The sequence below is a fragment of the Mesoplodon mirus genome, assembly GCF_964341445.2.
Source record: "Mesoplodon mirus genome assembly, chromosome: 18".
In the NCBI taxonomy this organism is placed as follows: Eukaryota; Metazoa; Chordata; class Mammalia; order Artiodactyla; family Ziphiidae; genus Mesoplodon; species Mesoplodon mirus.
Genome location: NC_138994.1, coordinates 8,338,361 through 8,362,414, shown reverse-complemented (window position 1 = coordinate 8,362,414; position 24,054 = coordinate 8,338,361). Strand labels below are relative to the sequence as shown.

Here is a 24,054-nt window from a genome sequence, read left to right as displayed (position 1 = left end):
CATGAGATGCGATATCGCTGGCAGAGTTGTTAAAGATCATTCATTAGCTAATCACTCCCCTCATTGGACAGGGGAACTGAACCCAGAGAGGCTCACTATGGCTGTGGGCTTCCTCTGTTAATACTGCAGCTCCCGTCTTCCCACCAGTCTCCCAGCGCCTTTGTGTCCACAAAGCCAAGGTCACTGTCACCTGATGTTCTGCATGCATGGTTGATTTTTTGGAAACTTTACATGCAGATCTTGACATTCAGTGCAAGTTCTATTTTGTTTTGCTTGATTTGACCCAGTGTTCAAGACTCTCAAAAACATATTAAATCTTGCTTGGGCCTTTTGTTGAATGTCTTCCTCCTAGATGGGTGCCACGCACTGCCTTGATCACTGCACCTTCGCTGCAGGAATTGGGGTTAAACTTTAAAAAAGAATAAGCAAAGCACAGAGCTTTGTGGCCCAACACTGGACATCTCCATCCTGTCTGATAGAAGTTCTGGCGTCTACACTCTTTGGAAGAAAGCAGGTTCCTCTCCCACCCCCATCCTGGCTCTGCCTGCCCCCACTGACCAGAGGATCTGGATTTTTGTTCCATGAACATCAGCAAATGCTCACTGAGACGTCCTCCCTGACAGACAGTCTCCTGTTTAGAAACTGGGCTCCTTTCTCCCCACTCCGCTCTGACCAAGGGACACCCCCCACCCCCCCGCACCGGACTCCCTTTGCCGTTAGACGTGCATTTCTCCTGCTCTGGAAGAGCGGCTCTGCATCCACAGCCGGCCCTGCCTTCGGAGTCGTGGAGCCTGGGCAGAGGGACCCGCACCGGCCCGTCTAGAGAGCGGACGAGACACTACTTCTGCTCAGACTCCAGGCGCCTCCCTCCTTCTACGCCCCCTTGTTCTTTGGGGGAAGGTATCCTGCGTGTGCCTCCACCCCGCCCGGAGGGGCAAAAACTCTCTGGTCCCCGGCTCGTACCCCCATCCTCGCCTCTCCCGGCTCGAGACCTTCATGTTCAGCCGCCGCGTCCCCAGGCCCGCACCGCGTCAGGTGAGCTCTCACCTGGGGAGGGTGGGCGCGGGAGCTGGGGGCGGGGCGGGGGCGGACCCGGGGCGGTGGCCCCACCCGCGAAGGGGCGGGGCAAGCCGGCGGGGCCAATGAGACGGGGGGCTCGCCGCCTGCGGGGGTGCGCCGCCAGCGCCGCTCCTGTCCCCCCGCCCGCTCCGCCCCTCCGGGGTTTAAAGCCCCGCGGGCGGCTGGTGGCGGCGCTGCTAGCGCTGAGCGGCGCGAGGAGATGCGACAGGGCGCCGCGCCGCCGGCATCATGCGCCCCCCGCCCGCGCTGGCCCTGGCCGCGCTCTGCCTGCTGGCGCTGCCCGCCGCCGCCGCCGCCGCCTACTTCGGGTCAGTGCCCGCCGCGCCCCGGCCCGCCTGCCTTCCCCTCCTCCCGCTGCAGCAAGGCCAACTTTTCCCTTCCGCTGGCCCTGGCCCCGGCGGGATCTCGAACTCAGACCTTAGCCCCGGTGGTACCCAGCCCCATCTCGGGGTCGGAGTTCGCGCCCAGAGCTCCTTCTCTGGCTTCCCCGACTCGGACCCGGATCGCACCTTCTAGCGTCCGAGCTCTGGTCCCCTGCACCGCCGCTCTTCTCACCCCGTCCTGTCCGAGACCTCATCCCGCCCACTCGGCCGGGTCTCAGACCCCCAACCAAGCTCCCGGACTCTGCAGGCGTTTCGGACCTTGTCCCCGTCCTCCCCGGGGCTCCCGGTCCCTGCCTGTCCAAGGCGTCCCTCCCGCGCTCGGATGCCCTCTCGGATCCTCACTCGGTGCCCTGTCCGCCCCCATCCTGGGCTCTGACCAGCCACCCGTCCTTGCCTGGGGCTCCCTCCCGACCCTCTGCCTTCGCCCCGCAGAGAGGAGACCCGGAGGGCTGGCTGGCTGGGTGGGGTGGGGTGTTTCCGAGGCCGGGGGAGGGGATCGCGCTGATCCAAGAGGGATGGGGGAACCTGCGGACCGTGGGGAGTGTCAGCTGGAGAGCGGGAGGGAACCGTCCGTGGGGGAAACCCAACCAAATCTCAGACCTGGCGTCGGGTGATTTCTCAGGAGAATGACGAAGAGAGTAAGAGGGGAGGCGGTATACATGATTGGAAAAGGAGGGTTAGAGTTGGGGGTGACAACTGGGGAGAGCATGGGTGAGAGTGGGCAGTGTCTGGAGAGCAAGTTACAGGGCAATTGTCCCTCCTTCTCTGACCCTGAATTGCAGGGACTTGGGGTGGGAGATGGGGTCGTGGGTGTGAAGGGACTTTCCTGACCTCCACCCAAAGCCTGTTCTAAATATATACAGTCTTTTACTTTAAATCATGGCACTTTTGTGATCCTCACCCCAAATCAAGGTGAGGTTTACAGTCTGACCCCAGCAAAGGCAAAAACAAACAAACAAAACCCAAAAAACGTAAACCACCAAGCAAGTGACCTGCCAGAGACTGCTCTTAAGGACCTGGCAGGGAGGGGGCGAATAAGGGTCTGAGAGGGTCTGAGAGGTCCTGCACAGGCTGGAATAAGGGCTGTGGGCTAATTTCCAGGTCATGACCCCTGTTTAAAACATGCCTTGGCTGTGGGCAGTGGCCGCTCCTGAAATATATAGCGGGTGGCGTCAGCCCAGACCCTAGCTCAGGGCTCAGCTTGCTGGTGACCTGGGAAGATCACTTAGTCTCTGGCCTCATTGTCCCCTTTTGTACAGAGAAGGGGCTAAACTTGATATGACTGAGCCTCTCTATCCACTTCAAGAGCACTGTGCATTCATGTTCGTTTCCCAATGATTTCAGACTTGAAAAGGCACTGCTCCTGCCTCAGCAGCCCAGGCACAGACTCTGGGCTCAATCCCCAATCCATCTGCTTGCTAGCTGTGTGCTCTTGGCCAAGTCACTTAACCTTTTTGTACCTCAGTTTCTTATCCTTAAAATGAGGATAATAGTGCTTATTTCATATGAGGATCATGTGAGTTAGTACATGTAAAGCACTTAGAACAGGGTCTGGCACATAGTAAATGCTCAACTAATGCTACTAATTATTAAGGAGATACAGTGTCTTGATATTCCAGCCCCAGCAGGGGTTTCTGAGCTGGAATGGAGAGTGGGGGCAGGAGAGGGGTGTGGACAAATGGTGCCTGCATCCTCTTGGATATCAGCTCATTTTCACAATCCTTGTGTTTGCTTGGGTTTGGAGGTTGAGGATGGGGCAAGGGCCAGATGAGATGGGAGGAGAGGGGCTCCAGGAAGCTGGAACCACCCAGGCTGGTGTGGTTGGAAGGGAAAGGGGTTTGTGGCATTGCACAGGGTTAGAATTTGAGGGCCATGAGCAAGGGGGCAGTCTTGGAAATGAAAAGGGAGATGGTGGATCAGGCATGGGTTGGGGCTGAGAGGGAACCTCTTCCAAGTCGTGAGCCCCCCTGGACAGAGCTGGCAAAACACACTCAAGCCACCACCACCCCAGTCTGGGGAGGAGGAAAAATGTTCAGAGAATAAGCTAAAACTGGGGCTTTGTGCTGTTCTGTGTTTGGTCTCAGACAACAGACAGGATGCAGCCTGAATCCTCGCTGAGGAAGCCCTGTCATGACTCAGTTAGGCCAGGTTTTCCATCGTACTATCCGAATTCGCTCTCTGGAAGGAATCTATAACACTGTAGTGAGAATGTGAGGCAATGTGCTTCTCCCTGCTCTAGGTCATTTGCATCTGAAGTCTCATTTCTGATTATAAGATCAAGTGTTTTGGCATCCTGATAAAAGAAAATTCAGACATCAGGAGAGCAGGTGAGGTCAATCTTCTTGGGGTTTTTAAAATCATAGAATCAGGCTTTAGAGTTGGAAGTGACCCCCAAAGTTTCTCTGGTCTAACTCCCTGCTTCAAGCAGGTCATGTATTATTATTCCTATTTTTCAGATGAAGGAACCATCGTCCCCAAATCAGTGAGCCAGCAACCGCTTCTGATGCTTTTACTTGAGCCTAGCACCTAATTCTGGTGATGCCAATAATAACGTAACTAGTATTGCAGTTTACAAATAATTTTCTTGTTCAGCCCCTCTGCCATCTGATCCTCAGACCCATTCTTGAGGTATACAGGATGGGTGTAAATAGTTCTCAAAAGGAAACTGAGGGTGAGAAAGTTTCAGTGACTCACGCTATGTCGCACAGCAAGCTAGTGGGAGAGGCAGGATAGAAACCAGGTCCTGCCGCCAGTCTGGACTCTTTGTTCTACAGAGAGTATTAGCCACTAGAGCTAATACTGTGTGGTCACCCAGGAGAGCTGCAGCTGCAAAGGAGCTGCAGAGGGTGAGGAGGTACAGGGTTGCCCCCTCCCCTACTTGGTTAAATCTGTCAGATTCTTGGCTGTAGGGGGATGGGTGAGGTCACCGCCTTCTCCTCCGTCCTCAGCAGTGAGATAGGATGCACTGAGCCCTGCTCAGGTATCAGGTGGGCTCCCAGAGGGATGGCACGATGACAGTGGGATGGAAGGTGGACCAGGTTTGTCCTGGCTCTGGACCACTCTCAGTGTTGCCCACGATCGAGTCACTTGCCTTCAAGGTCTTTAGCATCTGGAGGTCCTAATGTCCCCCAACCAGCTGGTCCTGGCTTGGAAGTCTAGGATTACTCAAGAGCTCATGTTTTGGCTCAAATGGCTTGGGAATTCTGCAAATCTTAAGTTCTGTGGTGTTTTATAAATGAACACTCACTGTATTATGTGATGAGCTGGGTATATGTTAGGCCTTGTCATCCAGTCCAGTCTTTAAGTCATCTCAGTGAATTTTGTATCTAGAAATAGTTCCTGTGGATGCAGCTTTTAAAATCGTAGTTGACTTCAGTGGTGCTTTTTAAATGTGTGACCTCTGCCCTGTTTGGGTTTCTTTCCTATCTAGGGATGGTACAGATCCGTTTATGAAAGCACAGGCTTTTGAGTCATCTAGAACTTAGTTTGAATCCTGGTTTTGCCTCTTGCTAGCTGTGTGACTCCAGGCACATGTCTTAACCTGTCTGAGCTTTGGGTGATGATAATACCCATCCTAAAGGCTGGTGTGAGGCTTAATTCAGACAATGAATGAAAGGGCCTGGTAGGGTGCCTGGCACATACTAAGTGCTCAGTACAGGCTCACTCTTGGTGGTTGCTAGGGTTCTAACCATCTTCTTGGGTTGTGGGAGTGTCATCATTGTGAAGAAGCAAAACACAACCTTAATTTTTTTTCCAAATCAACATTACATGCAATAAAATGCATGTATTCTAAGCGTACGGTTTGGGTTTTAACAAATGTATACCCTGTGTAACCACCACCACAATTGCTATATGGAACAGTGTCATCATCCCAAAGGATCCCTTGTGCTCCTTTGCAGTCAACACTCTCCCACCAGCCCCCCGTCACCACTTCCCTGATTTCTGTCACTTTAGTTTTGCCCATTGTAGAATTTCATATAAATGGAATCATATGACCTTTTGTGTGTGAATTCTTTTGCTCAAAATAATGTTTTTGAGATTCATCCATGTTGTTGCAGGTATCAGTAGCACATTCCTTTTCTCCTGCTGGGTAGTATTCCACTGTATGGATGTACTGCAATTTGTTTATTCGTTCACCAGTTGATGGACATTTGGATCGTTTCCAGTTTGGGGCTATTCCAAATAAAGCTGCTATGAACATTCATGTACATCCCTTTTTGTGGACGTATGTTTTTATTTCTCTTGAATACATATCTAGGACTGGATACGTGGATCATATGGTCATTTGAATGTCTTTTTCATTGGGTTATTTGTCTTATTGAGTTGTAAGAGTTATTTACATGTTTTGGATATAAGTCCTTTGTCAGAAAGTATTGGCAATATTTTTTCCCTGTCTGTAGCTTGCCTTTTCATTTTCTTATTGTTATCTTATGAAGAACAGAAGATTTTAATTGTGATGAAGTACAACTTTTGAACTTTTTCTTGTATGGTTTGTGCTTTTTGTGTGTCTCATCCAAGAAATCTCTGCCTATTAGAGGCTGCAAAGATTTCCTCCTATGTTTTCTTCTAGAAACTTCATAGTTTTAGCTTTTACACTTGGGTCTCTGATTCTTTTGGGGTTAATTTGTGTGGATGGTGTGAGGTAAGGGTTGAAGTTTATTGTTTTCCACGTAGATATCTACTTGTTCCAGCACCATTTGTCAAAAAGATGATCCTTTTTTCATCGTCATCTTCGTTGCAAATTAATTGACCCAATCAATATATGAGGGCTTATTTCTGGACTCTATTCTATTCCATAAGTGTATCTTTAGGCCAATACCACAGTCCTGATTACTGTAGCTGTATGGTAAGTCTTGAAACCAAGTACTATAAGTTCTGTCCTTCTTTTTCAAAATTGTTTTGATTACTCTAGATCCTTTGTATTTCCACATACATTTTAGTATCAACTTGTCAATATCTGCAGGAAGGACTGCTGGGATTTTGATTGGGATTGCACTGCATCTATAAATCAATTTATAGATGATTGGCATTCCAACAATATTGAGTCTTCAGGTTTATAAACCGCCCATATCTCTCTTTTGGGGGCTTTTAAGGTTTCTTTCAGCAATGTTTTATAATTTTCAGTGTATAGGTCTTGCAAACATTTAAAAACTTATTCCTAAGTGTTTTATGTATTTGGATGTTTTTTTAAAAACAGTTTTACGAATTGACTGGGTCCTGAGAAAAACACGGTTGGAGGGAAAAAAGGGTAAAAGAAATTTTACTGCTTTGGGGTGGTAGATTGCAAGCCAAACATCACTGATAAGAATCATTGTATTGGGGGAAGGAATTTAGGCTGGCTTCTCTCTGGGCTCAGCTGTAACCCGTGAGGAGCTGGGCTCTAGAGCTGGGGTCAAACCAGCCTCCTCAATGGACGGTGGTGGAGTTTCTGAGGCTGAGTGGGGAGGAAAGAGAAGAGAGAGAAGCAAGGGGTCGGGGGGACACCTGGACTGGAATCTCCTAAGGAAGAGAGGTCCTGGTGCCTTTAGGCTTGTGTGCTCAGGTAGAAGTTAGGCTCAGGAGGAGGTGGGCCAGGTGCTGTGAGGGAGACCCTCACCCTCCCTGGCATCAGCCTGAGCAGGATGGGAGCCAGCCTAACGCCCTGCTATAGTGTAAGGAACACTGGACTTGGAATCACTCAGATCGAGTTCAAATCCTCCAGCCAACCACTTACTAACTGTGACCCAGAGCAAGTCAGTTAACTGCTCTGACCTCAGTTTTCCCAGCTATAAAATGGGTTAATCCTTACCTTGTAGGGTCGTTATGAGGGTTTTATGTATATAAAAGTGCTGAAATGCTCTCCACATGTATGGAGTCCAGGGAATCTAGTGGCCCATCTTAGAGCATCCCAGGTTAAGGAGTATCTTTTTGACATCTGTTCCTTCCTCTCCTCATCTTTATCCCAGTCGTTATATAATTTGAATCCTTCCTATACTCAGCCCTTTATGTGCATAATCTCATTTAACCATTGTGACATCCCAAGAGGTAGATGCTGGTGGAATTATCCTCATTTACAGGTGAGTGGGGGCGTGGGGGGAAGCTCAGAGAGGCCAAGTGCCCTGCCCACAGTCACCGAGCCAGTGGCGGGCAGCACCTAGATTTGAATTCTAGTCTGTCAGAACCCGCAGCCAACCTCTTCATCCCTGCCTCCTGCGCCTGTTGACTGCCAGCTGAGGCCTGCCTTCCCCTGGGCAGCTCTGACCCTCTGAGCCCTCCACCCTGTAGCCTACATCTCTCACTTGGCATATGTCGTAGGTATCTCTTGCACTGCATGTCTTCAACTCTTGGTTTGTTACCTAATTTTTTATGTGCTCATGTCTCCGATTCGTGCATAGCGCCTTTTAAGCGGAAGTCTTGAGGCCCTATTGTTGGTTGACTCCACCCACGGTCCCTAGAATTGCTTCCTGGTCCACAGTGAGTGTCGGGGTGGGCAGTCCCCTCTCCCTTTTGCTGACCCTTCCTCGCCCCCAGAACCTCCCTCTCTGCCCCATCATGTTTGCTCTTCTGCATGACCCTCTCAGGCACATGCTGCTTGGCCACGACCTGGCCTCTGTCAGCATAGGAATGGGAAGCAAAGCAGAGAGCAGGCACTAGCCCCCATCAGACTCCGGAAGTCAGCCACACCTGGCCTTCCATGGGAATCCTGGGGGCAGCAGAGATGAGCTGGGGGTGGGGCAGACACCTTAAGCCCAGACCCTCTCACTGGAGAGACTGAAGAGAGAGGGTGAAGAGTCTCAAAGAGCCAAGAGAGGGCTTCCCTGGTGGCGCAGTGGTTGAGAGTCCGCCTGCCGATGCAGGGGACACGGGTTCATACCCCTGTCCGGGAAGATCCCACATGCCGCGGAGCGGCTGGGCCCGTGAGCCATGGCCGCTGAGCCTGCGCGTCCGGAGCCTGTGCTCCGCAACGGGAGAGGCTACAGCAGTGAGAGGCCCGCGTACCGCAAAAAAAAAAAAAAAAAAAAAAAGGGCCAAGAGAAAATGAAACCATGTTCAGTCTGTCTTGGAAATTCCAAAGAGACTAGTTTTAGGGCAAGAGCAGAGAAGGTCTGCTTTCCCCATAGTGACAATCCCTTTGAGGCCAGATGTGTTTCAGATTTCAGGAGTTTTCAAATTTTAGCAAGATAATACAGTACGCATACCACGTATAACGTAATATCCCTAGCAAGGTATAAGGCAGCCCCCAGTAATTGGACACGATTATTTTTGCAGAAAAACATCTACATGTTGGGATAAATATAGACCATAAATATTCTCACTTTGGTTCAGGTCAAGTCCTGCTGCCATATGAGTTCTCCACAACTGTACCCCAAAATTGTAGTTGTCGGGGATTTCTGGAGTCCGGAATTGTGGATAAAATTTTGTGAACCTGTCATGTGTCATCACGAGAGGTTGGGTACATTGAGTTTTAAAGAAGGACCTGGGCCAGGTTCTCACTGTGTATCAAAGGGAGGCTCTGGCTGCCCAGGCACAGCTTGTCCCCAGAAACTGGGGTGCAGAGGAAAGTAGCCTGGCTCTCCCTGTCCCCATAGGGGCTGAGCTGGTCGGAGGAGTCAGGGTCTGACTGACCGAGGCCAGACTGCCCTGAGATCTGGGTCGGTCCAGATCCCAGTTTGAGGGCTGGGGCAGGCGTGGCCACAGGGAAGCTTCTCCAGAGTCACACCCCTCCAGAGCCACGCCCTTCCAGAGCCTTCGAGGCTTGAGCTTGGGAAGGTGTGGTGGTGGGGATGGGGGATATTAGGTAACCCCTGCAGCCTGGGAGTGAGACGGCAGGGAGGCCAGTGGTTTGGACCTGGGGGTGGAGGGGACTGAGGCAGAGCCTGGAGCTATACTCTGCCTGGCGTTAACACCTGAGGGATGTATGCAGTCAGCAGGTGCCTGGGTTGGGGATGGGGGTGCCTCAGGGGATGAGAAACCAGGACCTCTGCCAAGGGGGTTACAGCCTACTTGGAGAGACTGTCTATACAGCCCTGAGGAGGAAGAAAATAAGTGAGCCATGCAGAACTAATGGTACTACATCCGAAAAACTGGGAGAAGACAAAGAAGTTGGATGGTTAGAGTGGGATGGGGCTGGCAAGTAAGGAGGACTTCCTGGAAGAGGCAGACAAGCATCTTAGGCTACTAGAGCTGGATAGGGCCTCAGGATCACCTTTCCCATTCCCTGCATTTTTGAGTCAAGTGTTGAAAAAGGCTGTGGTTATAAGAGTCCAGGGGATCCATGAGGGCTTTTAGACTGGGAAAGGCAACCCAGGTAGCAATTACAGCATGAAGAAAGGCATGGAGGTTGGACTGAGTTAGCCATGGCAGGAAGACAAGGAGGAGCCTGGCCTGGCATGAGGGGAGGGGCCCTTTGCTACAACCCTGGTTGGCTCTGCATCCAGGAGAGTCCGAGGTGGGAAGTTGTTCTGGTCCTGCTCTGGAAGACCCTGCTGTATTCCCAAGGAAGCCATTTATAACTCCATCCGTACCCTGGGGCTGTCCTGACCACTCGGGCCCACACTAGGCATATTCAGGAAGTGGCTCCTTGACCAGGCTGGAGGTTCCTGCTATCCTTAGGGCTGAGGGGAGGGGTGTGGAGGGGCATGAACCATCCCTGGGACCTGCAGGAGGACAAATGGAATCTGCAGCATAGGACGTCTCCTCCTAGAGCATATGTAAACAGTGGAATTGTCCACCTCACAGGGTGATCACACACAAGGCATTCACCAGGGGCCAGGCCCTCCCAGGGTCCACAGCCCAGCCTGAGCCTGCCTGTCCACAGGGATAAGGGTGACCTCCCAAGAGCCTGCCAAGCTGGTTAGTTGGTGAACTTACCATGGTTAAAAAAACTTGGCCAAAGTTGGTCAGCCCATGAGCAAGGATCCCATGGTCGGGGCAGAGCTGGGTGTGGGTGTTGGTTGCCCCAAGATGATACAGACTCAGCGACTACTTGCCTTTCCCTGCCGTCCCCATGCTGTGTCCCCTAAATGACTCCTCCCCGGGTCAGGGCTGGGCCTGTGAACCCAAGAAGCTGGGGAAGCTTATCTTAAGGTTTCCAGCCCCCCTTCTCTCCTCCCCTTCCTTTCCTCACCCCAGACTTCCCCTTTCTCTCTTCTCTTCATGATCCCAGACTCTCTCCTTTGAGCTTCCTCTGTCTAGCAAAGTATGTTCCCAGGTACTGGCATTATTATATCAGACTCTCACACTTCAATATGAATGGGCAGGCCACTGCTCCAGGCTTTATTTCTGACTCTTGGCTGAAAAGAAACTGAGTTTTAGGCCAGGGTCCTCTCTCCCTTCAGCTGCTCAGGGGGCCAGAGGAGTCCTGACCAGTCTTCCTTCCCTTCAGTCCTACCAGTCTTGCGTTCCGATCACCCTAGACATTTACTATGGTGAAGGTTGCTTTTGCTTCCCTGAAGTGTTACATTAAAACTGAAAGCAGAGACCGCTAATCTTGATGGAAGCAATCGGGAGACCCGGGGTGCAGTCCCAGCCCTGCCACTAACTCAGTGGGTCATCTTGGACAAAAGTCTTACATGAACTTCCAGGGCACCAGACAGATCAAAGCAGAGACGTGCATACTTGGCAAACCTCTTGCCTTCCTGCCTGCACTGCAGAAGCCTCTGGGGTACCTCCCAGAAGCCATCAGGGCAAAACGTCTGGACTGGGTGATCCTGAAGGGTTTCCCCAGCCCTAGAATATAATGATTCAAGTGGTGTACATTTGGACCCAGCCAGGGAAGTGGGGGAGATGCTTATCATCCCAGACTTGTGAAGGGGAGGGATTCCTTTGCACAGGAGTGACTTTTGGTACCCTCCATGGCCACTGTGCCACCTGATCCATCCATGCCAGGGACAAAGACTTCCCCTCCTCAGCTTCAGCCTGAGCCTGAGTGGAGTGGCAGGGAGACAGGAGGAGGAAGGGGGAAGCATTTCCTCCACAGATGTTGCACCAGCCAGGCTCTAAACGCCCGAGATTGTTGAGATGCAAAGCAAGCTTGTTGGGCGGTCTGCTTGCTGCCCACTTAGCTCCTGAGCACCCGTCTCCACGATGCCATCCTCAGCAGGCAGCCCAGTCAGGCGGCTGCAAAACAGGAAGTGGAGCTGTTCTCGGAGAGATAAAGCCCACAGCTGGGCCAGTCTCTTTTCTCTCTAAGCCAGGGGTGGACTGGGGGGGGGCAGGGAGGTGTGCTGATTCAGTCCTCAAGGTGGGTTCTGAGGCTAAGAGGTGGGGAGGAAAGGGAGGCTGAGACCCAGACAGGGATGTAGTGAGCAGTCTGGTTTGTTCCGGTCTTCTGTGGCCTGAAGCTGATGCTCAATATTGATATTTATTTATTTATTTATTTGTTTGTTTGTTTGTTTGTTTTGCGGTATGTGGGCCTCTCACTGTTGTGGCCTCTCCCGTTGCGGAGCACAGGCTCCGGACGTGCAGGCTCAGCGGCCATGGCTCACGGGCCCAGCCGCTCCGCGGCATGTGGGATCTTCCCGAACTGGGGCACGAACCCGTGTCCCCTGCATCGGCGGCGGACTCTCAACCACTGCGCCACCAGGGAAGACCAATATTGATATTTAAATAAAAGAGTGAGTGAAAGGATAGGAGAGGGGAGTTGGAGGAAAAGTGGGAACCGGTACCTGCCAAATTTGCCATTAAGGCTGCTCACTAAGGGCATCCTCATGGAGGAGGTATGAGGTGACGGTGAGTCTTGTCAAGGAGAGAGGAGTCTGAAGGATGGAGAGAGGGATGTGCTTCTCAGCAGTGTAAACCTCGGGGCCCCTCAGATGGTGGGAGGAGGGGAGAGGAGGCAGGGGTGTGGAAGGGCCCCCCTCTCTGAAGAAGGACTGCCCGGAGCCATGTGCCCTCTTTTCCTGGGCCAGACACTGTACTCACTAACTCTCCCCTGTTGTGAAGGGGTGGGGACTGGAGAGGGCGGGTGGGGGTGGGGAGTGTAAGTGTGAGTGTGAGTGTGTGTGTGTGTGTGTGTGTGTGTAGGGGGATTTAGTGAGGGCGGGAGAGGTGGGCTGAGATATTTGAGATGAAAGCACAAAAGGTGCACTTACCATGCAAATGGCCCTGCAGCAGAGGAAGCCTGTTATCGGAGCATCTAATAGGGTTTTGCGGGGCCAAGGCCAATGCTCCAGGCAGGGCAAGGCTTTCCTGGTTCCCAGGTAGCTGCCTGCAGTTGGCACCAGCCCTGGTGCCAGGAAAAGCTCCTGGTCCCTCCAGCTAAGTGTCCAGACAGGCTGGCATTACCTGGTGTCCTGGGAACCGCCAGTCTTGTCCTGTGCCACCCACCTGCTCACCCACCCACATCCCGGGGGCGGTCTCCTCTGGAACCATCAGACCCTCTCGAGCAGAAACAGGGATGGGGGTGGGGGTGGGAGAACAGAGCCTGGGCACCCCCAGGTGATGGGAAGTGCCCTACACCTGCCGGGCCTTCTCCAGAGAGCTCCCAAGAGCTTCCTTTAGCCCCCTCTCCACCCCGGGCCTCCCACTACAGGCAGAAGGGGACTGGCTGAGGTCAGCTTCTTACCCAGATGGTGTTAGCAGATCTGATCCGGGTCCCTGAGCAGCTATTGTTCCTCTGGGACTTGGGCTGGTTCAGAGCCTTCTCCTTCCCTGCCCCTTGGGGTCTGGGGAGAGTTTGCAGTGCTCTGAATCCAGCCAAGTTCCCTCCAGACTGTGAGCTCCTTGAGGTTATGAGTGTGTGTCCCAGCACCCAGCACAGCACCTGGCACATAGTAGATGCTTAAGAATGACACTTACCTGGAGCTTACCGTGTGCCAGATACTGTTCTAAGAGCTCTACAGATGTTAATTCATTTAATCCTCACAATAACCATGTGAAATAGGTCCTGTGATTATCTGCATTTCACAGATCAGGCACAGAGAGGTGAAGTGCCTTGCCCAAGGTAGAACAGCTAGTAAGCGGCAGAGGTGGGATTTGAACTGAGGCAGTCTGGCTCCAGTCATGCTCTCCTACTAGTCAAGGTGTATTTGTTAGATAGAATGAGCTCAGGGGGTGAGTGGACATCCCTGGGGTCACCAGTGAGTGAGCGCAGACCTGGGACCAGACTACCCAGGCCAGAACAGCCTTGGGGGCTTGAGGTCCTTTGGTCCCCACACTCTAGCAAGTGGCGGGTGATCATTCCAGGGTGAACTCTAGTTCTGCTCAGGGGTTCGCTGGTCCCTGGGGTCCTGTTGACGATAGACCAAAGCAGTCTCCTGGGAGGCTTCCCCAAAGCCTGAGAGAACCTACTTTTGCTTCCTTCAAGGTCATCCCAGATGGGGCAGCTTTAGCCAAAACTGTGGATGGGGTGAGCCTTGCGCAGGGTGCAAGAAGGCACGGGCGGGAAAGACCAGGCATGGACGGAGGAGGTCTGGTTGCGGGGTGGGATGTGAGATGAAGTCCGGAGGGGCACCCTTGACTTTTCCCACTTTGGAGGGAGATGTGGTGGCCTAGGAAGTGGCTGGGGAGGCTCTGGGGTCAAAGCCAAAGGCATCTCATTGTGTGGGGGTGGGGGCTTCCAGTCTTATCGACCTGACCACCAAGGGCCACGCGCTGAGGGTGCAAAGGACAGAGGGGCACAGGCTGGGGGCAAAGAAGGGAGGAGAACGGAGCTGGTCACGTGGGGTGGTTGCTTTCCTAATGGGACAAAAGAGGCTGGAAGTCAATCTGGGAGAGCCCGACAGGAAACAGGAATGGGGGAGACAGACCAGCTGGGCCAAAGCAGGTGCAACTGATGGGGAAGGGTTGGTCCCAGGTGGCTCAGGGGCACTTGAGTCAGGCAGGGGCCTGAAGGCGCTCTTATCCCTCAGCCCAGAAGGGTAATCAGTAAGTTTGCAGATTATTTGTCCTATGCTCTTCAGTCCAGACCACTGCTCGCTTGCTTGACTGATAGCATCCGACCTGACCATGGGGAGGTGTCTTCATTAAAACCCCAGATTTTGTCTGGATTCCTTAGACTCAACAAAGCTCACTTGATCTTCTCTGGTTGTACATCTTACCCTCAAGATGCAACTAACATGTAGAGATTTTTGCCGAAGGGCTTGGTGGGTGGGGTTCTCAGGCTTGGAGTGCCAGATAGAATGATTTCTTCAATGGGAACGGATCATGCCCAGGGACCCCGGAACAGATTGGAACCTGCAACACCTAGAATTCTTCTGAGATTCAAGAAGAAACCGTCTCTAGCAGATGCCATGGCATCCATAGGGCATGTGTCAGAGCATTTACTAGCACTGTTTAAGGAAATCAGTTGAGGTATTTTCTAAGTTTGATGTCCTGGCACTATTTCTTCAAAGAAAAAATGGTCCCAAACTGCAACATAGAAAACAAATAAAAGGGAAACTGGGTACTGGTATGTCTCTCAGTTGTCTTCCTAGGTCCTATGGGGGCCCCTGAGGCAGTGTGAGGGGGCCTTTTTTGAGAGCAGCCCTGGGCAGACCAGGGCCCAGTATGGCCTGAAGCTCCTGTGCGGTTGGCTGCCTTTCCTGACCATTAATCGCTACTAAGTGTCATTACTGCTAATAAAATTAACCGACTTTATACTGGACTCCTGGGGCCATCAATCACAGGGTCTATTACACGAAATTAAAAAAACAGTGGCCTGTTGATGGGGGGAAAAGGTGTTTGCCGAGCCTGGCTCACAAGTGCAGCGTAGGGTGTGCTGGTACTCCACAGCTGTCGGAAGGTGGTGATCAGGGACGGCACCCTTAATTAGACAAACTGACTCTCAGCCTTGACATTGTTCTACAGATAGGAGTGTCTCAAGTAAGAACAGAGATGACCACAGGGAGACTCTGGGGCCAGGGGCTGAAAAGCTCCCCAAATTCTCCCTCCCATTTTCACCTCTGTTCCTCTCCATGGGTTTGGTTCATTCTTTTTCTCTCTCTTTGGACCAGCTTTCTATCTCTTGAGTGACAAGCCCAAAGAAAGAGAAAACAACTGTATGCACTCCTAAGTCAAAGAAAGAGAGAAAGCAAATGTATGCTCTCTTAAGTCAAATTCCAAATTCCCAGAAAAAGAACTGATTGGCCCAGCCTGAGTCATGTGACCCTCAGTGGTCCAATCAGCAGGCCAGAGCAACAAGATCATTTGGTATAAAATGGCCGACAGGGTAACCATGTAGATAGAAGGAACAGGTAGGCAGCCAACCCAACAGGTGTCTGAAAGAGTAATTTAAAGGGCTTAGTAATAAGCACTCAAAATGTGGTAGATAAGGGAATTCCCTGGTGGTCCAGTGGTTAAGACTCGGCACTTTCACTGCTGGGCCTGGGTTCAATCCCTGGTAAGGGGATTAAGACCCCACAAGCCATGTGGCATGGCCAAAAAAAAAAAACCATGGTAGATAATATTATATAATAGAATATAAATTATACATTATATAACATATAATATAGCTATAATGATATAAAAATAATAGCTATTGTTCTTATAATGGAATTTGACACAGGCCTTGAAGGATCTGCAGTCCTGTTGGCCAAAATTCCCATCATTCCCTGTTCATTCTCTCATCTGTCAATCACTACTACAAGGGAGGTGCCAACTTCTGAAACACAAGAACTGCGTGAACAGAAGTTGCCCCTCACACCAGCCCCTGGTGTGGGGAGGAAGACATTTGAGGGGCTAGGTGGCTGCTGCGCCCTTTGCTCCTGCAGCCCCCAAGCTGCCCTCCACACCGGAAGCCAGTCAGGGTGGGGTCTCCTCGGCTGGAGTTGACATTGGGTTCTGCTCTGGACCTGCCAAGGGTCAAGCTCTAAGGGTTTCCTGCCAGACTGCAGGGAGGGGTTTGGGTGTAGACCTGGTGGACTGGAAATTTACCCATTTGCCCCCAGATTAATGATTAACGGGTCCCTGCCCTCACCCTGTCTGGGAGGGGAGCCCAGGGCCAGGCTGGGCCAGGAGGAGCCCGATAGCATCTGTCTCTGCTCGGGGGTTTCCGAGATTTGCTCCACACTGGGTTGGCTGCACCTGATGGATTTGGGATCTACGGGCACTTTCTGGGGGCACCTGGGACCTGGCCAGGACCCACACCCTCCCTGGGGTAGACGGGGAAGGTGTGGCATCCAGCCAGATGTCCTGGCTGGGGCAGGTGGCTCCAAACAGGAGAGCCGTGCCCTTGGCTCTGTGGGATGTGGGTCTCTCTGACCACTCAGGGCTTGGCCACAGGGCTTGCCTTGGCTTGGTGGCACTTGAGCACGATGGGGTCCAGCCCAGACCTGGCCACACAAGTGACAAGTGCCACATCCAAGCAGGAGCTTTAAGAGCCATCGCCTGGTTCCACCTTTGATCTTTTACCACGGCCACAAGGCCAGCAAATTCCAGAAAGGGGCTGCTTCCTCCAGCCTGGGTGCCAGAATGATGTATATTTCACCCACTCCGAGGGCCACCAGGGTACAGGACAGCATATATTTTGAACTGGGAGAAACATCTCACGGACAGCTTCTGGGCAGAGGGAAGGTGAGCTCTATTTGTAGTCCTCACCTTGGGACTTCCCTGGCACTCCAGTGGTTAAGACTCCGAGCTTCCACTGCAGAGGTCATGGGTTTGATCCCTGGTCGGGGAACTAAGATGCTGCGGGGCATAGCCAAAATAAAAAAAAAAAATCACTGTAGTCCCCACCTTGTTGCCGATCTGCTGTAAGACTCAAGTTAGTCACTGCCTCTTTGTAAAACCTTTGTTTCCTTATCTGTACAAAGGGAAGACTCTGCCCAGGTTAGAGAGTAAAGCATCTTGCAAGAAGAAAGAGTTTTGAGAAACTCCAGCTAGGGGGAAAGTGAAACAGCAAGTCCCAGGCCCTGTGGTTAGTAATTTTTCAAATAATCCTCCCAGCAGCCCCGGGAGGTAGCGAGGATCACACTTTCCATTTTCCAGAGGAGAAAATCAGTGCTTCTAGGTTACACAGCTAGGAAGTGACGGGCCACTGGAGCGTGGCAGCCTGACTGCAGCATCCACGGACTTCAGATATAGTAGAGCAAAGAGTCTGGAGCTGGTGGCCTGATGAAAATATACTTCCTTCCTCTTCATCCACCTGTCAGTCCATCCACCCATCCTTCCTTCCTCCCGTCATCTCTCCATCCTTCCACCTTTCCATCCATTCAGGTATTCCCTAAGTATCTTTTTGTAACAGGCATGGAGTGGCCAGATGGTTAAAGATCTCTCTGGAGATTATGGAAACACATTAGGTTGGCATGGCATTACTTGGGCAGCAACCTAATGTAAGGGAGAGAGGGATACCAGGGAAATTGGCTGGATGTCTTCTTAATGTCGACTTCCCTCTGCCTGCCCCTCTTAGGAACATGCAAGCCAGGCAGCAGCCAATGCTATGGGCAATATTTCCCAAACTGCCCTGATCCTCAAAGCTGCCCAGGGAATGTGGAAAATATACAGATTCCCAGGTCCTATTCCAGACCAAGAGAAGCAGAATTGCTAAGTATAGATCCTGGGCATCTGTATTTTGAGTAAGCACCTCAGATGATTTTTCTGGTTGGGCAAGTTTGGGAAATAAGGTGGGTAAGAAGAGCAGAGACTTTGGCTTCTGGAAAACTTGGGTTTGAGATCTTGCACCAGCTCTTGTTATAAGCACCTTGGTTTCCTACTCTGTAAAATGGGGGCATGACCCCATGGGCCCAGCCTCCCTCCTAGAAGGGCTAACAGTGCAGCCCCAGGAAGGCCCTTCTGCTCACCTGCCCCACATTCTTAGGGATTGTCATCCTTCCTCCTCCCTTGTCACGACCCAAGGGTCACTGGTCTCCCTTCTCTCTTGCCCCCTCTAGCCTGACCGGGCGGGAGGTCCTGACACCCTTCCCGGGTCTGGGCACCGCCCCTGCCCCAGCACAGGGTGGGGCCCACCTGAAGCAGTGTGACCTCCTGAAGCTGTCCCGCCGGCAGAAGCAGCTCTGCCGGCGGGAGCCAGGCCTGGCTGAGACCCTGCAGGATGCCGCACACCTCAGCCTGCTCGAGTGCCAGTTTCAGTTCCGGCATGAGCGCTGGAACTGCAGCCTAGAGGGGAGGACGGGGCTGCTCAAGAGAGGTAGGGAGGCGGGCTGGGAGGAGGAGGGCTGGGAGGGAGGAGGGCTGGGGGGAGGACTGAGAGGAGGAGGGCTGGGGGAGGAGGGCTGAGGAGAGGACTGAGAGGAAGAGGGCTGAGGGGAGGAGGGCTGGGGGGAGGAGGGTTGGGGAGGAGGGCTGGGAGGGAGGAGGGCTGGGGGAGGAGGGCTGGGGGAGGAGGGCTGGGAGGGAGGAGGGCTGGGGGAGGAGGGCTGGGGGAGGAGGGCTTGGGGGGGAGGGTTGGGGAGGAGGAGGCTGCCTTTCCCACTCCAACGTTCCCAAGACCACGTTGCCCTTACGAACCCAGCACAGTCCTGAGTAAGAAGGGTCCTGGAGTTAATGAGGCCCAGCTTTTCCCTGCTTGGCGGGGGCAGGGGAGCAAGGAGGACACAAGCGAGGAGAGGAGGAGCACAACCCACTCCTGGAGGAGCCCACAGATGAGACGGCTGGTCCCCCAGCCCCTTCCCTCAGCCTCCTACACACACACACACACAGCACACACACACTCACACTCACAAAGGGATGAGAGCAGATAAGGAGGGATGGCAGTTAATAGTTGGCCAAGTGACATGACACAGGCCAACAGCAGACTTCATTTGTTCATTCACTCACCTGTTTCTTTGTTGATCACAAGCATCAGTCCATCCTTCCCTCCCTCCCTTCCATTCCCATGCTACCTCCCTCCCTCCCTGCCCGCCCCATGTGTCCACGTGGCCATCATTTCACTAAGCATCTGGTGAGGCTCTCAGTGAGCCAGGCACTGTGCTGGATGCTGCAGATACGGAGCCAAACAAGACCCCATCTTCCCTCAGAAAGCATTCAGCCCAAGTGGGGGAAGAGGTCATCCTGTGACTATCACCAAGCATCAATGGGCTTTTGACAAAAAAGGGAGCAATGGTGGATGAGAGCAGCCCACCCCCTTTTAGGCAACTGTTCCCCGTGGCTGGGAGGGTCTGAGCAGAGCTGATGCCCCCCCCACCTCAGTGTCACAAGCCCCCCAGGTATATCAGAGAGCAGGTAGAAGGTAGCGAGCTCACAGGGGAGGCCAGCTCTGGGCTGCACCCCATCGTGCAAGCGTTGTGATTGTCCTGGAAGTGGGGGGATGGTTGGTTTGGGACCGGTCAGGCGGGAGACCCGAGGTCACTCAGTCATTGGGTCTCCTCCCCAGTCGGGAGCAGAGGGTGACGTTGAGAGGCATCAGGAAGCACAGGAAGCATGTTTCAGAGGATAAGGGGCTCAGAAACGGGTTGGTCCAACTTGCTCACACATCAGCTTGGAGTCAAGATCAGTGGTTTCACCGAGCTTCGCCACTCGCCAGGTGCCCAGGTCACTTCTCTCTGCATCTGTGATCTCACCTGTTTAGTAGAAGGAGCAGCCCCTGTCCTGCCACCCTTAGAACCTGGGCACACACTCCCTTGGGAATTGGAAGTTCCATTTAAACAGCAACTTGCATCCTGAGTTTAAGGGGCAGGTGACGGGGAGGCTGCCCTGAGCTGTGCCCTCAGGTTCACAGGCCCTTCATCCTGCTCGCCACAGTGGCCCCACCACCCACTCTAGCCTCAGAGGGCAGCAGACAGCCCCTGAGCTCACTCTCCTCCTCCCTCCCGATCCCCCCGGGGCCCGGCCCAGGTTTCAAGGAGACGGCCTTCCTGTACGCGGTGTCCTCGGCCGCCCTCACGCACACTCTGGCCCGGGCCTGCAGCGCCGGGCGCATGGAGCGTTGCACCTGTGATGACTCTCCGGGCCTGGAGAGCCGGCAGGCCTGGCAGTGGGGTGTGTGCGGCGACAACCTCAAGTACAGCACCAAGTTCCTGAACAACTTTCTGGGGCCCAAGAGAGGAAGCAAAGACCTGCGGGCACGGGTAGATGCCCACAACACCCACGTGGGCATCAAGGTGAGCACGTTCCCGGGTGACCCAAGCCTTTCCCAGCCAGAGTGCAGGGCTGGGGAGCGAGGTCTCTAGGAGGCCATTATCCGCCCTGCCCCCTAGCGCACACACAGAGCCGGCCCGGGATGAACCTCATCCTTTCAACCAACATTCCTTGGGCATCCATGCTGGACCATTACCAGGTACCAGGAAGTAGGGAAGGATCCTGGGCATCACTGTCGGCTGGGCAGCGGGTGGGAACTTGGCTCAGGATGGGGCCTTGGTGAGGCAGAAACGTGTTTGGAGAAGGGTCTCCATTCCAGGCACTGGCCTTCCTGGAGGTCCTAGAAGCCAAGGTAGTTTGAAAACTGATCTGGTACAACCCCTGTCCCTTCTCCATTTTACAGATGGGAAGACAGAGGAGGCCCAGAGAGGGGAAGGAACTTGGCTGAGGTCACACAGTAGTGGGAGGGCTGGAGAGTAAAACGTATCTAGGTCTACTCGGACCAGAAAGCTGGGAGAGGCTAGGGCTCCATTTCTTTAAGAAACTGAGTTCTGTGTTCTGTTTCCTTATCACTGAGTTTGTGTAAACCAGGGCTGCTGTGTTCAGTTGTGCAAGCTGTCTGCTGCATAACGACTTCGGGCCAGGGGAGCAGCTGGGGCTGAGATCCGGCCCACACTGCTCTCACCAAGATGTGAGGACCGTCTCTGCCCAGAGGAAGGGGCGCCTAGAGCTAGTTTGCACTAAGGTGCCATGTGGGCCAGCTAGAGTCTTATCTGCGCCCCCCCCCCCCATGGAGACCTTTCCCTGTCTCTTTCTCATCCTCCTGTTGCTCCCCGGCCAGGGTTGTTGCTCTAGGGTCTGTGGGCCCGGGTCTCTGACCACGTCTCCCTTCTGCCTCTCCTCGCAGGCCGTGAAAAGTGGCCTCAGGACCACGTGTAAGTGCCATGGTGTGTCGGGCTCCTGCGCCGTGCGCACCTGCTGGAAGCAGCTCTCCCCATTCCGCGAGACAGGCCAGGTGTTAAAGCTGCGCCACGACTCAGCCGTCAAGGTGTCCAGTGCCACCAACGAGGCCTTGGGCCGCCTGGAGCTGTGGGCACCAGCCAGAGCAGGCAGCTCCACCAAGGGCCCGGCCCCACGGCCTGGGGACCTGGTCTACATGGAGGACTCACCCAGTTTCTGCCGGCCCAGCAAGTACTCGCCCGGCACAGCGGGCAGGGTGTGCTCCCGGGAGGCCAGCTGCAGCAGCCTGTGCTGCGGGAGGGGCTATGACACCCAGAGCCGCCTGGTAGCCTTCTCCTGCCACTGCCAGGTGCGGTGGTGTTGCTACGTGGAGTGCCAGCAGTGTGTGCAGGAGGAGCTTGTGTACACCTGTAAGCATTAGGCCCCCTGCCCAGTGTGCCGGCTGGACTCTGCCAGGACCTCGCATGGCACCGGGCCACCTTGAGGCCACCCAGCTGTCCAGCCAGGCCCCCTGGGCAGGTGCACGCAGCATGCATGCACTCACCCATGTGCATGCCAGTGCACATGTGCTTCTCTCCCCACTGGGTCCCATCAGCCTTCCCCTCCCTCAACTCGAAAGGTGGGAGCCCCACCCCTGAACCCAAGGGTCCCCAGCCTTGTTGAGGACTTGGAGCGGGAGGGCAGAGTGGGAAGGATGTGGAGGGAAATAAGGGAGGCCAAGAGGAGGGCAGGACTGAGGTTTTGGAGAGGAGGGGGGTACATCCCGCCATCTCGATTCCTGGGATTAGTGGCCTAAAGCCAGCAAGATGTTGGGAGGTGAGCTTCTGGGCCAAGAAGGCTCAGGGAGGCAGGGTCAGTCAGAAGCAAAGGCTGGAGTCTGCCTGGGATGGGTCAGTCCAGCTGTAAGTGTGACCGGGGTCCACTTATGCTCTGAGGCCCCAGTGCAGCTGGCATTCGTGATACACAAGACTTGGTTTATGAGTTCTGATTCGGTCACGTTTGTACACTCACAGCTACTCATCTAATTAAGATTTTTACCAGGGCTAGTGTTATAGGCGTGGGAAAGTCTTTGCTAAGTCTGGCTCCTTGGGGGACCCCTTCATTTACTAATGGTCCCCCACTTTGGCTCTTACCTGAGGACGAGAAGTGACTGTTAATTCCCTCTGATCCTGTGGACCTTTCCATTGCTGCCTACTGAGGCCCTGAGAGGGAGAAGAGACAAGCTGGTACATACACACAGGTGCACACAGGCACCCCCCCACACACACATGCATGCACACCCCTTGGACCTGCCAGGCTGAGGGCTCTCATTCAGTGACACACACCTCTCTGGCTCAGGATCAAGACCTCGCAGGGGTCACTTTGCTGGAAGCTGTGTGCTTTCCCAGAGAAGAGCCCGATGCCAGCTGGGAGGAAGTGACCTCCTTCGGGACGCCCTTGGCTGCTTTGCTGGCCCGGCCGCGCCCTCTGTCAGCTTCCTTTCTTCCGGAACCCAGAGTTGCTGACCCTTTGCTGAGACAGGAAACTCTTCAGAATCAGCCGAATGCTGAGAAACCGTCCGTGCAAGGCCCAGGAAGAAGCCCCCGGGGCTCCCCGTGATCTCCAAGGGTGAGGAGAGGCTGCCCTGTCTTCGGTGGATCAGGCAGCCTCCGGAGGGATGCTGGAAGGATCTTTGGCTGCAGAGGCTCTGATGAGAAGCCAAATTGACCTGAGGCCCCTCCCGAGAGTGACTTTGCTGACCCAAGCAGCTGGCCCACATCTTGGCAGGAAGAGAAAAAGGACAGAGGGCTGTTTCCCTAGTTTCTTCCGCTCCCCAACCGCAAGGAGACTTTCTCTCTGCCAGCCTGCTCCATCCTCCTCCTCTGAGACCCCAACTCTGCCTCCACCCTGGCTCAGCCCTAGGCATAAGGCAGCAGGAACAGGGCGCCCAGTCCACCAACATGCCCTCTGCATCCCAAGTCCATGGCTGGCAGTGCCGGGGTGGCAGGAAGTTAAAGGGTAGCCTCTGAGGGACTGTGGCCACAGTCGGCCACGAACACTGACCAGGCCAAGGGCACGGGTCAGGCTCTGAGGGCCCCTCGGCCTGTGAGGTCTTCCCTGTGCAGCCCTCTCCCCTCTTCTACTTCCCTGTTCCCACCCCTTTCTCTTCCAATTGCCCCCAAAGGTCCACCTCAGCCCTGCTGGGGACCCTGGGACCAGTGACCACTGACCTCTCCTTCTACAGCTTTAAGGGAAACACTCACAGGGTATTTTTTTTTGTCTACCTCGCATATATAGTTTTTAGGGCAACAGAGAATAATTTATATAGCTAAGATATATGAGAAAATATTTATGTTATTTATATAGTTTCTATATTTTATGGGCAGCTGCTCTGGGGCTTGTGTATTCTGCTGGAAGCCGTCTATCTGGGGAGATGCAGCTGCCCTGACAGGGGCGCCCACTCAGCTGGACATCAGGTGGCCGGGGAGAAGGTCTTGTGGGCTCCGTGTCCCTTGACCGGGTCTGTCCCAGAGCTAGTGAGCAGCATCCCCTCTGCACAAGAGCTCTGATGGGCTTGATCCGGATCCTCCTTGTAAAGTCGTTGTAAATTCTCTGCTCTTCTGGGTCCCAGGCCCCCTCTTCTGCTCTGGCAAAACTTGTCTTGCTCATGGTAATAATGATGACAAGGACGACCACACTTCACATTTGGAAAGCACTT

The 24,054-nt window shown here is 53.7% G+C and overlaps 1 protein-coding gene across 1 annotated transcript; it reads left to right on the top strand.

Moving 5' to 3' along the window:
* The first annotated feature begins 1,105 nt into the window (after positions 1–1,105).
* Positions 1,106–21,807, top strand: WNT9B (Wnt family member 9B). The gene is made up of 4 exons (XM_082603799.1): positions 1,106–1,388; positions 18,251–18,507; positions 20,154–20,419; positions 21,304–21,807. The coding sequence occupies exons 1-4, from the start codon at positions 1,309–1,311 to the stop codon at positions 21,775–21,777; spliced, it is 1,077 nt and encodes a 358-aa protein (XP_082459925.1). The 5' UTR covers positions 1,106–1,308; the 3' UTR covers positions 21,778–21,807.
* The last annotated feature ends 2,247 nt before the right edge of the window (positions 21,808–24,054 follow it).

Excerpts from the sequence above, each read along its gene's own strand:
- WNT9B (XM_082603799.1), top strand. The coding sequence starts at position 1,309 with ATGCGCCCCCCGCCCGCGCTGGCCCTGGCCGCGCTCTGCCTGCTGGCG. Across the intron at positions 1,389-18,250 it reads GCCGCCGCCGCCTACTTCGG|CCTGACCGGGCGGGAGGTCC; the intron begins GTCAGTGCCCGC and ends TGCCCCCTCTAG. Across the intron at positions 18,508-20,153 it reads GACGGGGCTGCTCAAGAGAG|GTTTCAAGGAGACGGCCTTC; the intron begins GTAGGGAGGCGG and ends GGCCCGGCCCAG.